General features: G+C 40.1%; 1 protein-coding gene across 6 annotated transcripts in view; it reads left to right on the top strand.

Moving 5' to 3' along the window:
* The window catches only part of BRD9 (bromodomain containing 9), a 64,936-nt gene extending 54,442 nt beyond the window's left edge, over positions 1-10,494 (top strand). For all 6 annotated transcript variants that reach the window (XM_050938208.1, XM_050938206.1, XM_050938207.1 and 3 more), the window contains exons 13-17: positions 2,359-2,397; positions 3,591-3,662; positions 6,078-6,180; positions 7,408-7,575; positions 9,604-10,494. In XM_050938208.1, coding sequence (XP_050794165.1) covers positions 2,359-2,397; positions 3,591-3,662; positions 6,078-6,180; positions 7,408-7,575; positions 9,604-9,704 — 483 coding nt within the window. In that variant the 3' untranslated portion in view covers positions 9,705-10,494. The remainder of the gene's footprint in view (positions 1-2,358; positions 2,398-3,590; positions 3,663-6,077; positions 6,181-7,407; positions 7,576-9,603) is intronic.
* The last annotated feature ends 4,739 nt before the right edge of the window (positions 10,495-15,233 follow it).

Here is a 15,233-nt window from a genome sequence, read left to right as displayed (position 1 = left end):
GGTGTACTATATTTTTTGTTCAGACATGAGAATTCAAGAATAGTCCAGAAGAAAGACAGGCAGTCCTTAAGAAAGAAGTATGTAATGAAAAAGTTTACCAACCTGAACATCGTGCATGTTCAGACAAGTTCTTTTAATCATCTTCAACGCAGCTTCCTCCTGAGAAGGAACACGTCTCATGATGTTGTTTCATTTAGGCAAACAGGCCTTGTATTGCGTTGTTGTACTGTTTGCATTTTGCACGCATGCCTGTCTTATTATTCCCAAACTGGGTCTCTTTTACGGTCTGCTGCCATTATAGGTTTTCCCTTCTGGTGAGAGAATGGTATGGTAGATCTCAAATCAATGAAGGCTACATTCAGAAAGACCTCAAGACTTCTGGAATATGCTGCTCAAACAGTTTCACTTTTGTTTCTACTGCTTGTCCCTCCCTTCTCACATTTATCTTCAGACTTCTTGTCCAGATCTATTCCAACCCCAACAATCTTGTATTCATTGAACTTTTTGAAACGTTGCACTTTTAGAGAGAAGTAAGGGACTGACTCTGTGTACACAAAGTTGCAGAAGGACAATAGGGTTGAGATCTGTTATTTCTCACCTCTATATATTATGCATTTATTTAAAAACATTTTACTGTTAATAAGCATGTTATCTCTGGAGATACAAATCCACAGTCTGAGAACTGCAAAACTAAGCATCTCTGATGGTATCTTCTAGACTGAGCGCTGAGTCCCATTGGGTAGATGGAAAGATTAACCTAAATAATCTATAGAGAAACCCCTGAAACCGCATAAAATTGGGTCCTTAATCTATAAACTATTGAAACTCATTTACAAAACTTTTCTTAAACATTACATGAATATATTGTCTCATACTATAGAATTAGAATTTATAATCCCTATTCCATGATGAAATATCTTTGAGCTATAATGTATCTTTATCTTTAGATAGGTTTTTTCCTTAAAAAGCATTTTATCAAAAAAATCTGATTTTGTTTTTATTTTATTTTTTAAATCATTGATTTTTATCCACCCTGGCTTCAGTTATTTTGATAATTAATTTCAAAATACCTGTCAGCAAGTATGTCTGTAACCATATAGACAACAAAAAAGTTTCCCCTAGGAGGAGAGAGTTAAAGAAACCCCTATGACAACCAGTTCCTGTTTCTCTGTTATGCTTTTGTTGGGCCCTTCATCTGGGTGTATCATAGTATCATACATACCAGCTGAGCACATCTGGGGGGGAGGGGAGAGGAGAGAAGGGGGGCGACTCTGCCCCTCCAGTCTCTCTCTCACACACACTCTCTCTCACACACACACACAAGCCCAAAGATACAGAGAGAGACAGCCAGATGTTGGATCCTGGGCTCCTTCCTTCAGGACATGCTCTGGATCCACGTGGGTAATCCTCTCAAAGAACCATAATTACAAAAAACAGAACTTTTTTTCTTGGGCTTTCTGCCAACGTATGACATAGGAATCTTTTTGTGTATCTTTGTGTTGTTTATTCTAGAAAACTATTATGAAAAGTTAGTACACCGCTACCTCGATATAATGTCACCTGCTATAACACGAATTTGGATATAACGCAGTAAAGCAGTGCTCGGGGAGAGGGGGGGCTGCGCACTTCGGTGGAGCAAAGCAAGTTCAATATAACATGGTTTCACCTATATCGTGGTACGATTTTTTGGCTCCCAAGGACAGCGTTATATCAAGGTAGAGGTGTATATGTATATACCGTGATTTCCAGGAGGGAGAAAATACAAATATTTTTTAAAATTAGCTTCTGAAACAATCTTTAAAGCAAAGCCGACCAGAAATCTTTTCTCTACATATAAAAAGAAACTGTTCAATATACACCTTTAAAAGTCCTTTTGAGCTATTAACTTGTACATCAAGTTGAAATCTTGTTGCAAATTAGAATGGCTTAAGCCCTTACTCTTAATGGTCAGTTTACATTATAAATACAGTTCAACTATGTTGGTGCCAGTGGATTCAGCTTTAATACTACTAAATATCTTTAAAAATTGTAATATAATAGTCTGTTGTAGCTATTGTGCATTACAAAAGAAGGAAGTTTTTTCAGGTTTAGCACTAGAGAAGTCAGATGCTGATTTATTATTAGATAAAATGTAAATACATATGAAAGTGGTGTATGGGGAGGAGAAGCGATATAAAAAATTCAATCATAATTAAACTAAATGACAAATTGTTAAGCACCCAGATGCTATGGCAAGTATGTGAAAAATGTTTGTTAAAACTACTTAATCTGTATTTTGTGTAAAGGGTTTAGAAATACTTAATATTGTACACGAAAATCTCTGCTTGTGCTGAATATAATTTTTAACTTTGTTTGCAGAGGAGAAACATTCCAATGAAACCACCAGATGAAGTTAAAGTAAGTTATACTGAGATACAGGTAAAAACCGGTGTTCCCTCTACTTTTTCCCACACATGTGAGGAATGAATTGTATGTGCACCAATATGGAGGTGATGTGAGACACATGTCCTTCATAGTGGTGCACATAACAAAATTCATGTGGTAGGGGTGGGGCCGAGGGGTTCAAAGTGTGGGAGGGGGGCTCAGGGCTGGGACAAAGGATTGGGGTGCAGGGGTGTGAGGTCTCTGGTGGGGAGGCAGGCTCAGGGGTGGGGGGTTAGGGCTGGGGCAGAGGGTTGGGGGGTGAGGGCTCTGTGGTGAGGGGCTCAGGGCTGGAGCAGAGGGTTGGAGTGCAGGGGGTCCGGGCTCTGGGGTGGGGCTGGGGATGAGAAGTTTGGGGTGCAGGAGGGTGTTCCTGGGCTATGACGGGGAGAAAGGACTCCTCCAGGCTCTCTCTCCCCACAGTAGCATCTAGGCTGTGGGGACGAGGCGCCTCTCCCTGCCGTGTCAGTTCCAGGGCTGAGGCCGCAGTATAGGCACCCTTTCCCTGGCCATGGCAGGCCGGGGGAGGGGCACTGCGGCAGGTCCAGGCTAGGGCTGAGGTCGGGCCACCCCTCCACTGGCCACAGCAGGTCCAAGGCTGAGTTGCGGCTGGGGGAAGGGCACCCCAGCTGCGGCAGGTCCGGGCTGGATTGGGGCTTGGGGAGGGACACTCTCCTCTGGCTTCGGCAGGTCCCAGGCAGGCAGGTACCCTGAGCGCCTGCGCGACAATAAATAGGCTGCTGCGCAGCTTACAGGGAACTTAGCTAAAAAACGTTTATTGGAAGAATATATAGTACGGTCTTTAGAACAGTTATTTCCAACCTGTAATTTAGAAAAGTGCTTAGTGGAATATTTCACTGTCTTCCAAAATTCATTGTTTGATTTGTTCAGCTGTATATTTATTATACAGCAAGCTAGAAAGGTAAAGTGTGTTTTGTGAGGAGGAGCTAGTGTGTGTGTGTGTGTGTGTGTGGCGCTTATTAGAGCAATGTTGAAGCATGTCGATTGTAAAAAATTGCACCTACCAAAGAAATCACAAAATGCTAGAATTTTATGTGGGGGCACAAGTCCAGACCCGTGTGAAGTTATTGACTATTTGATGGAATCCTCGAGAAGTAGAATGCTAAATTGTAAAGTGTTAACAACTCAACTCTGATTTGGTGATTTAGGGTCTGCCAGTTCTCATAAAGGAAGAACACAGATTGCGCAATACCTGCCCAGATTCCTCCAAACAGATTATGGTAAGATTACATTTCCCTTTTATAGATTTTATATAGGCAGAAGAGAATGCGGCTGAGTACTCTGTCTACTCCATGCCTCGCTTTGTGTGTGTGAGCGTGAATGTTTTTGTTTAGGGGATTTAAATATATTATTTATATTATATTCTAGGTATTTGCAAATAGAAAATCCAAACCCCTTCAATGCGGGAGAATTTTGATTGGTTTTACTTCAGTCATATCTTACAATTCCGCCTTTACTTTTTAATTCAGATTTATGGCATCTGAAATTGCTATAAAATAATGCAATAAATAACATCCAAACTTACATCATGCTTATGTAATTTACATTCCATAAGCACAAATACTACATTAAATAAAGATAGGAATCTTTTTGAGTGAAAGATTGTTGGTCTGCGCACTTAAATCTTGGTGGTCAGCCACTGATTAACGTTTAAGTTTCCATCCCTTTATAGCAATGAAAACATGTACATATTTTAGCTTTCACACTGTGAATCATGATTTTTTTAAAAAAATTCTTGTCGAAATACTGAATATGGTTGGTGGATTAGAGAACATAGTCTTTACCATATAAATGCAATATGAACATAAGCTCCAAATCTTGAATTTGATACATTCTGCTGAAAAGCGCTCTGAAGTTGCATCTGAGGAAGTGGGTATTCACCCACGAAAGCTCATGCTCCAAAACGTCTGTTAGTCTATTAGCTGCCACAGGATTCTTTGCTGCTGAACTTTTAATACATTAATTTGCATTGTGGGTTTTCTAAACTACATAGGAGGTTATATAGGATATCTCCAAAAATTTGCACAAAACCCTGTAATATCTTTTGGCACTTTTTGATTGATTACACTATACATGGGAGAATCAGATGTGGACTTTTGTGTGTGTCTCTCTCAGATTATATGATTTTATATATAAAATTCCCATATCTTCTGTGACGTCCAGATGCTGAAACTGCTTTGGGCTCAGTACTCCCGTTGGCCTGAAGTCAGTGGAAGTTCTTCCCAGAGAGCAGCTTTAGAATCAAGCCTTGTACTTCTTAACTTCTTCTGACAATGTGGGTTGTGCATGGGCTGCAGTAAAATGGGAACTGAATTATTTTTGCTTTTGAAAACTTAGAACAGTCAAAAAGATCAATGGAACAGAAATTGCTCTAATGTATTAGTTTCTAATGGATTTATGTAATTCTTTGTGCTTTCCAAACACATGCCTAAGTGTATTTTCCTTTTTAAAAAAATCAACATTTGCAGCCCAGCACACATGACCAGATACATGCTAGCTCTGCTTGAGCTAGCGTGCTTAAAAAATAGCAGTGTGGCTGCAGCAGCAGCCCAATCCCCTCGGTATGTACTCGGGTGGCTAGTTCAAGCTGCTGCCTGTATGCCCACGACCACACAGCTATTTTTAGCATGCTAGGTTGAGCAGAGCTAGCACATGTCTGTCTGCACATTCTGGGAAACACGTTCCCAGCTGCATTGTAGACGTACCCATGCTGACAGCAAATAATATTACTATATTCTTTGGCAATCAGCACTGAAGGACATTGCTAAGGATTTCATTTGAGGGTAATAGTTTCTGTAATCAGTTTTAGAATGTACTTGTGATCACTCAGTATAATTCATGCAAGTGCTGCCTGTTCGTTAGATTTACAAAATTAATGTTGAAATGGCTGTCTTGAAATGCTGCATGCCCGTGATTCCCATAGTAGGTGAAACATTACACCCTGAGAGCTTTCTGGATAGAAATGTTCATTGGGGCTCCACTCCTTTTCCTTTCATCTCCCTTGTGAGGATGCAGAAGGAACTCTCATGGCTGATCCACTGTATACAATGCCATAGAGATAAGGTGATGATGTGCTTAGAAGCCCAAGTTCTTATCAAAAGTGGCTTCTGTCAGTCCATCTGCCTACTTCTGTTTTTTACTAGGGTTCATTTGTTACCAGGGGAGTCTGATCTGCCTTCTGTGAATGTTAAAAAATAGCTTTTAATTACTATTTGAACTGGACTAAGCCATTCTGTAGGACTCTTAGGTTGTTTATAGCACACAGGGGTAATACAAGGTGGAAAAAACTATCACCTTCAGTAGTAACTTCAGTTGTCTGGGATGATTGATTGCCTGGAAACCACATTCCCTGCCCTTCTTCCCCATTATTTTGTAATGGGAGGGACAAGGTGGTAGTTGAGGCTGAACCCTGGGGATATCCTCAGGTGAAGGAGTCATGGCAACACAAAGGAAGTGTGGCCAGACCGGACTGACAGTCCAGAAAGTGCTATGCTCATACATTAGTGCACACTTCTAGAGTGAGGATCCACGCAAGCAGTCACTTTGAAGAATCACACTTGCTGTGATAATTAGTCATTATCATCATCTACAGTTCATTTGAGTCTTTTTCTCCTCTTTCCTGTATTTTTAATCAGGTTGGAGAATCAATTGGAGACAGTAATACTTCTGTTTTGGATTTTTTGTCTGTGAAACCATATTCAGATGTGTCTCTTGATATTTCCATGTTAAGTTCACTAGGTAAGTGATCTAATAATGTTATTTAAGAGTTTTGTAGTGGTTTAGCTAACCATTTAGCTGGGGTAATGCCATGGTTTGCTGAAGTGTTTGAGAAATTTTAAAAATTTAGTCTACATAGACAAAGTCTTAGTCAAGCATAGGAGATTCATCCAGCCTTGATCTTTCTTTTGTTTGGACATTTCTTCATCCCACGCTGGTCCAGCTTCTTTTTATTGAACCTTATCAAACAACATATATATATACACACGTTAGAAGGTTTTGGTTAGTACATATTCATGCTGATTTGAGTTCAGGAATGAATCTAAAGGACTTCCACGTAGTATAAAAAATACTTCAGTCTCTTGTAGGGAAATTGCATAGGCTGTAGGGATATAGTTCCTTGTAAGAATGGCTCACAGCCATTCTTTTTTTAAATGCCCCAGAAATATAAAAATGAACATTACTGTTGACCACAAATGAAATATTTTGAAAGAATGACTGTAGAATCTCTTCCAACATATCATTGTCACTGAAACAAGTCCTGCTTATAATTTTAAGTTTCTGTTAATTAAATATATGAGAAGAGTCCCTGTGTTCCATAACTAAAAATGGGAGCAAGGCTGCAGAAGGCCAGAAAAGTAGACTGAATGCTTTCCTACAGACTTTTGCCGTTTTTTCTATAGAAGATGCAGCCTTTGGGAAAGCAATGACAAGTTCCGATTGTAACTGCTCCACGGACGTAAATATTTTTCTAGCAGTTTAACAACATACACTCCTATTCTGACACAACTGTATTTCTTGCATAACTTAAACAAGTGAAGTTTTTTTTGTTGGTGGTGGTGGTTTTTTGGGGTCTCTTAAGGCGTCTGGATGTTTATGTTGCTGTCAAGTGCGGTAGTCCTAGAGTATCTACCAACTGTACAGAGATTTTGGTGTGTCACGTTTCTCATTTATAGGGGAAGTTGTCAGTGTCTAATGTATCAGTGCACAGTTTTACTAGAAGTGAGTGAGTTCATTTTTTCCTATTTAATGTGTAACAGGAATCTCTCTGAAATCCTCAGATAAAAATAGAACACCCATTGCCTTATACTTTCAACAGGTTCAAAGTGTGACTTTCTTTAGCTTTATTGTAAAATGAGTTTCACTGGGAAATGGTTCTTTTCTTTAAAATTAACCTTTTTTTACCATTCATTTGGGAATATGCTTAATCTGTACCTGTTGTTCATTTTGGTTATTTGGTGTTCCTAGGGAAAGTGAAGAAGGAGCTTGATCATGACGATAATCATTTACATTTGGATGAGACAACTAAACTATTGCAGGACCTTCATGAGGCTCAAACTGATAGAGTGGGATCCAGGCCTTCATCCAACCTCAGCTCCCTCTCCAACACCTCTGAAAGAGATCAGCATCATCTAGGTAACATTAACTGTACCTCAACAGTTGCAAGATCACTATTCTAATTTAAATTTCCTAATTTTAGGACAAAAGAGAATCCCTTACAGAAAATGTATGTTCTACTTATGTAAATTGCTATTTAAAGATTACTTAGATAAGACACAGTGTGCAGACTGCAATAGCTGTTTAATCCTAAAATGTCTATTTATCTGAATATTAAAAGACTTATTAGCCTATGCATTCTTTAGGGTTAAAAACAGTTTTTTAATTCTGCTTACTCAAGTTTCAGATTAAGCATGAATGGAATGACCTATAAATCAAACTGATGTTTGAATAACATTCACAGCACCCCCCTCAATTTTATGTCTTTGTGTAGACCTGTGTTGTTCACACAAACAGCATTTTGACTCTCACTCACAAACTTAACTTTTTATGATAGCGTGCGTAGTATTAAAATAGATATATGAGGTTTTCAATTAAAGGCATATAAGAAATGGACATTTTAGAATTGAAATGGAAGGGAATTATTATTAATTAGATACATTAACCAAATCACCCTCAGATAAAGCAAAATGTGTTTGTACGTAAAACAGAGAATCCGATTGTATGTAATGAAGTGAAATAATCAATCCTAATTAAATACACATCAGTTTGTAAAATCCTCTGAGAGTTTAAAAAAAAAATCAGACTTGACAAGGCACTAACATAATCATATAAAACTGGAGGGCACTAACTATTTAAATAACTTGGTTACATCAAGTGCGAAATAATCAGAGCTGATGTTGTTTACTTCCTCAATGAAGCAAGGATAATCTTAAATGTATTGCATCTCCACTGCACATCATCAGCATATTATATGTACCTTTTTAATTTTCTTCCTTTTTTTGATGTTTTATCAAACGTTCAAAATGTCATCTCTTATTGCCTCTGCTAGCAACAAAATAAGCATAAGTCAGACAAGCATTCCTTTCAGCAGCGTGTCCCTCCACTGAGTTAAGCATTAGTCCATAGGAAATCCACTTCTGCTGGGACCCTGTAATAACCTCCCCATTGTTCATTTTAAAGGTCAGGAGGGTAAAACAGAGCTATATGCTGATACAACATTTTAATACTTTTCTGCAGTTTTATTTAAAAGAGGATAAGTACCTTCCATGGATGATTTAATTACATCATTTTAGCAATTTAGAGTAATAAAACAGAGGCAGATTTTTCAAAAGCACCTACGTTTTGATTTCATAAGTTATTAAGGAGTCTCTAGTCCCATTGACTTTGATGTGACTTATGCTTTTAAGAGACTAAATCACTTTTAAAAATAGGACTTAGGTACTTTTGAAAATATTACCCTAGGACAAGGAAGGCCAAACTAAGGCCTGTGGGCTGGATCCAGCCCATGGGATTGCCAGCCCCACACCAGTCCTGGAAGCAGATGGTGCCACGTCCCTGTGGCCCCTGGGCAAGCAGGGCGGGGGGGCAGAGGGCTCCATGCGCTGCCTTTGCCTGCAGGCACCATCACCCCACAACTCCCATTGGCTGGGAACGGGGAGCCACAGCCAATGGGAGCTTTGAGGATGGTACCTGCAGGCAAAGGCAGCGTGTGGCGGAATCGCCTGCCCCACCCCACACCCGGGAGCCACTGCTGGACATGCTGGCCACTTCCGGGAGCAAGGCAGGGCCAGGGCAGGCAGGGAGCTTGCCTTAGCCCCGTTGCATGCTGTTGCCTTCCCGGAGCCACTTGTGAGTGGTGCCAGGCCGGAGCCCACACTCTGAACCCCTTCTGCACCTCAAACCCTTGCCCTGAGCCCCCTCCCACACTCTGAACCCCCTGCCGTGAGCACCCTCTTGCACCCCAGTTCCATTCATGGCCAAGCATACAATTTCTCCACCCAGAAGTGGCCCTCAGGTCAAAAAGTTTGCCCACCCCACCCTAGGACATGGAGGAATGGTGGAAAGAACATATTAAATACCAATGTACCAATGCAGTTTTATATCTTTAAGGCTCGCCTGCTAGATTTTTCTGTCTTTTATTAATTTTTTTTTCTTCTACTACAGGAAGTCCTTCTCATCTGAGTGTAGGAGAACAACAAGACATGGTTCATGACCCCTATGAATTTCTTCAATCTCCTGAACCTGCAAATGCCACCAGTAATTAACGTGTACAATATTTTTGTTGTTGTTGTTTTAATTGTGTAAAATTTTTATAAATTTTTTGTCAAATGGCAGAAACCTCAATTTTGTCCTCTTTTCTGTGAGGACAGCTGTATAATAATACCATGCACATTTGTAAAATTTGCCTAGCCTAATGTATCATGTTGTCAGCACCACACTAAATATTGCCTTCAATTTTTTTTTAAATATAGTGGTCAATAAGAATCTCAATAGGAGAAAACACAAATTGTGTGTTATAGAACCACATTAGGTAAGTAGGATGTGTGCAGTTCTTAATATATAGAACATCCTCAAGGAGGAATATTTATTTTTTAGCAATGGCACAACTTCCTGAATTGTGATCATTTTCACGTTCCCATTCCCCTTTCATCCTGTTCTGTAGAGAGGGGCTATGTTTCTCTGTGTCTTAAAATATAGCTTTTTAACACGCCAAAACCACTTAATTTGGAAACATAAAACTCTCTGTAGCTGTCATATCAAACAGCTCACTATAGGAGTTCTACCCTGCAACTAAATGGAGATAAATGTATTGTGGTCCCTTTTATCCATGAACAGGATGGGGACCAAATACCTAGTTTTTTTTGTAAAGGTAATATATATATTTACTTGAATGAAAATATACTGGACAAAAGGGTATGCTTTTATGTAATTAAGTTTTTGTAATTCAGCACTGACATGATGGATTTTTTAACATTGATATTATGTGTAATCTAGATGAATGTTATGCATTTACAATATTTTGTAAATATTAATAAAAGTCATACAAAAAATCAACTTTTTTGAAGTTTGCCAATGTCTTGTTATTGCCAAAATGTAAGTTGCTTGCTTGTTCTTGCTAAACCTAACATATCGTAAGTTGCTGGTCTGTACTACCTTATTGCTATAAAGGGCACATGACATTACATTGCAAAGCTTAGTTGCACACAGTGCTAGTTGGGAACATTTTGAAAACAGTCTAGAAGCTTGACAGACATTTGGGATTAGGAAGCAAAGTCCTTGGGATTTCCCAGTTGTGAGCTATGCAAGTGTGGTCTTGACTTTTGAATCTCATGTTTATGGATATTTGTAACTAAATTTGCATTTGTACATTGTTCAAGATCAAATGTAATCAGTAACGTTGCTGGTGAGTATTTGCTTCAGGTTGGGAAGCTGTCTGTAAGCGAGGACTGGCAAATACTCAACCAGCAACTAAACACCACACAACAAAAACACTAACCCAGGAACCAATCCCTGCAACAAACCCTGTTGCCAACTCTGTCCTCATACCCATTTAAGGGTCACCATCATAGGGCCTAACCACATCAGCCACACCATGAGGAACTCGTTCACCTGCACATCTACCAATGTGATATATGCCATCATGTGCCAGCAATGGCCCTCTGCCATGTACATTGGCCAAACCGGACAGTCTACGCAAAAGAATAAATGGACACAAATCAGACATCAAGAATTGTAACATTCAAAAACCAGTAGGAGAGCTCTTCAATCTCCCTGGACACTCAGTAACAGACTTAAAAGTGGCAATTCTTCGACAAAAAAACTTAACAGACTTCAACAAGAAACTGCAGAACTGGAATTAAATTGCAAACTGTACACCATTAAATTAGGCCTGAATAAAGACTGGGAGTGGATGGGTCACTACAAAGGGTAATTTTCCCTCTCTTGATATTCACCTCTTCCTGTCAACTGTTGAGAATAGGCCACTTCCACCTTAATTTAATTGGCCTTGTTAGCACTGACCCCCCTCTCCCCCAACTTGGCAAGGCAACTCCCATCTTTTCATGTCCTGTGATAAATACTGCTACTTGTATTTTTCACTCCACACATCTGATGAAGTGGGTTTTAGCCCATAAAAACTTAACGCCCAAATAAATTTTATTCTCTCAGGTGCCACAAGGACTCCTCGTTTTTGCAGTATCTCCATAGTTAGAATTGTAACTAGTTTAAAAGTTGCATTTGACTTACCTGACTTTTTTTTTTTTTTTTTTTAACATTGAACCAGTCCACTTGAATTCTATGCTCCTCTTCAGGAGGGGAAAGTTTTAGAGATAGTTTGGTGGTAAAGAGAGGAGTTTGAAATATCAGAAGTATTTCACATTTTGAAAATTAACATTTTTTTTAACACTATCTCAAAAAATAGCTTGGCTTAGTGTCATAATATAATAAAATAATATATATATATATAACATTATCCTAAGCTACACTGTATCTTTGACCCCCTCATGCTCTCTCCCTGTGGGGTCCCTTCCAAGTGCTATGCCCAGCACCTGCATTTTTCAGAATGGAATTCTGCCATTCCACCCCCCTGTTAGACTCGACCTGAGTTACAGCACCCCTCTTTACTGACACTTTTCCCTCAGCACATCCAGCTGGGCTTGGTCCCTGTTATAGACTTCCCTTCGGGGACGGTAAACACAATGACACTGAACAGCTGCAAAACGAAGTGTTATCCATGGGAACACAGCCATCAGAGAGAGAGGATTAAAATAACAAAGGCTATTGTCTTCATTGAAAGTTTAGGCATATCCCTCAAGGTTTAGGTAGGTCCCACGTATCCTGCTGCTTCATGGGACTGGAGTTCTGTCTGCTTTTTTGCAGATTCTGTGTCTGAGTTTCAGTTACTAAATTCTTTGTTTTAAGGTCTCCCTGCTTGGATTCTCTACCCCGTCCCAAGTTATCAGCCAGATTGTTGGTCAGAGTGTGGCGTGGATAAACTTTCAAAGGAATTGATCCCTGTATTAAGTTAATCAGTGATTGGGTTATCTAAAGCATTGTCTGCCTTCCTACAGATGTGCAAAGCCACCCTGGACTGAGTTAACTCTGCACCCTTGTAGCAAACAGCATTACAGTAATCAAATAGGGATACACATCATACTCATAACAGATATCCCATGTTATTCAGACCTAGAAACCCTAAATGTGGCTTAATTTTGTCTTACAACCCACCCTTCCACTACTCTAATGTAATAGGTCTGTTTTTGTGAAAACTCGGGTTTCACGCGCACTTTAAAAATTCATGAGGTCTCATATGAGTCTGTAGAAATTGAATGTCCATGTGCTCTGGGATGGTACAACAAAAAGGTGGATATGGGAAGGGCTCTGAGAGGAAGAGAGAGGAAAATAGCCATCAAAGAAATTAATCTGAGTTACTGAGAGAGGACCCCTGGCTCTTTCCTTGTCTACATATAATACAAAAAGAACTGATTAGTGGTGCACCAGACCAGTAATAACCATGTGGGGCTTTTAGAATGAAATAAAGCCATACAATACGTCCATGGACATCTGGCGTTATGGACTCATGTTGTAGGGTTTTAAGTTTGAGGTCAAGTCATTAAAATTCACTTGTATGTTTCCAAAAATAAAACCCTCCATCACTAGAAGTATTAACCTCTGCCACTGTTAAAGGATTGGACTCTAGCCTTGGTGAATATGTAGTTCATTAAAGATTAACTTTCAAGCTACAGAAAAATGGATAAATGAGAATCTTAACTTTTCCTGCACTAGGTGAAATCCGTTCTCAAGTAACAAAGAGGGCTTTATTGTATAGAAAGTAAATTTTCACCATGTGTTTCTTCTTTCCTATTCCTTTCTCATTCCTGGTTTCTGTACTTTGGTGTTTGTTTTTTAAACAATCTGCAGTTATCTCTAAGTGATCATTTACCATTCCATGAGGAGATATAAACTCCTTGCTGCTTTTTCTATATACATGTCATTTTATTTTGTGTGTGTATATTGATACATATCAATACAGGTTCATTGTTCTGAAAGATCAGAACAATTTAAAGTCTACAAAACAGCAGTCTTACAAGCAGGGAAAGAACCTAAGCTTTCCAGTAAGTGCACAAAATGCATAGCTATGACCTGTAATACCTGTTCTGGATGCTGTCTAAGGCAGATTGAATTGACTGTGGTTGGAGTTTGTAACAAAACAATCTGAGGAGATATCACAGTATTTACTTCAGATACACCCACATGGACAAGCAAACAACTGTACTACTCTTTGTTTCTTGTTGAAAGGAATTAGTACATTTAGGCATGAAGTTACTTTTCTAAAAAAAGAAATACAAAGGTGCCATAACATTCAGCCCTGCCAGAAGGTTTTGTCTGGGATCTGAACCTGGAACTTTAAATTTTCACACGTCTACGTGTGGAATTAACTGCTATTCCTGAATAATTCTGTGTGTGTGTGATGTTGCACTCTATATGATTTTATTAAAGTATGCTGATGAGTGTGAATATAATGTAGCTAACATATGCTTCATGCAGAAGGTCTTTTGTAAGGTATCATTACAAAGCTTATAATCTATTCCTATTTGTATAAATATATCACTCTTGTATCTGAAACTAGAAATATGAAATATAACTCTGTGGGCCATTAATGGTGGTTTGGAATCTTGATGGCTCCCATCAACCAGGACAATTGACTATAAATGGTTCTGTTTTACTTGTAAGTCTTCCTGTATATGTTGTGTGCTGGCAAGTGGGTAATGAAGTCTTACAGTGGCATGTGAGCATGTCACCTGAACTGGAATCTGAACTGGTGCTTTTCCATTGAGAAGGAGGGAGTGGGAACCCAGAGCGGGACAAAGGATTCCCACCTTATGCAAAAGATATGTAAGTGGGTGGAACAGAACAAAGCGTGAGCCATCATGAGAGATCCCCTAGCTACCACCTGAGCTGGAACCAGGGCCGGCTCCAGGCCCCAGTGCACCAAGCGCATGCTTGGGGCGGCATGCCGCAGGGGGCACTCTGCCGGTTGCCGGGAGGGTGGCAGGCGGCTCTGGTGGACCTCCCGCAGGCGTCCCTGCAGAGGGTCCGCCGGTCCCATGGCTCCAGTGGACCTCCCGCAGGCTTCCCTGCGGAGGGTCCGCTGGTCCTGCAGCTCCAGTGGAGCATCCGCGGGCACACCTGCGGGAGGTCCACCGGAGCCGTGGGACGGGCGAAGGGCAGAGCGCCCCCCGTGGCGTGCCGCCGTGCTTGGGGCGGCAAAATGGCTAGAGCCGGCCCTGGCTGGAACAAAGGCTGTACCAGGGGAAAGGATTGTGCCCAGACTAGGAAGGCATCCAGTCTGTGACAGAGACTTATTGAAACATCTCTGAGGGTGAGATTTTATCTGTATTCATCTTTATTACTGTATAAGGCTTAGACAGGCGTGTTTCATTTTATTTTACTTGGTAATTCACTTTGTTCTGTCCGTCACTACTTGGAAACACTTAAATCCTACTTTCTGTATTTAATAAAAATCACTTTTTACTTATTAATTAACTCGGAGTATGTATTAATATCTGAGGGGGGGGGTCGAGCAAACAACTGTGCATATCTCTCTATCAGTGTTATAGAGCGCAAACAATTTAAGACTTTACCCAGTATAAGCTTTCTACAGGGTAAAACGGATTGATTTGTGGTTTGGAACCCATTGGGAGTTGGGCATCTGAGTGTTAAAGACAGGAACACTTCTGTTAGCTGCTTTCAGTTAAGTCTGCAGCTTTGGAGCACGTGGTTCAGACCCTGGG

This window comes from Gopherus flavomarginatus, chromosome 2, assembly GCF_025201925.1.
Source record: "Gopherus flavomarginatus isolate rGopFla2 chromosome 2, rGopFla2.mat.asm, whole genome shotgun sequence".
In the NCBI taxonomy this organism is placed as follows: Eukaryota; Metazoa; Chordata; order Testudines; family Testudinidae; genus Gopherus; species Gopherus flavomarginatus.
Note: the sequence above shows the minus strand (reverse complement) of the source record. Positions and strands in the feature narration are given on the sequence as shown.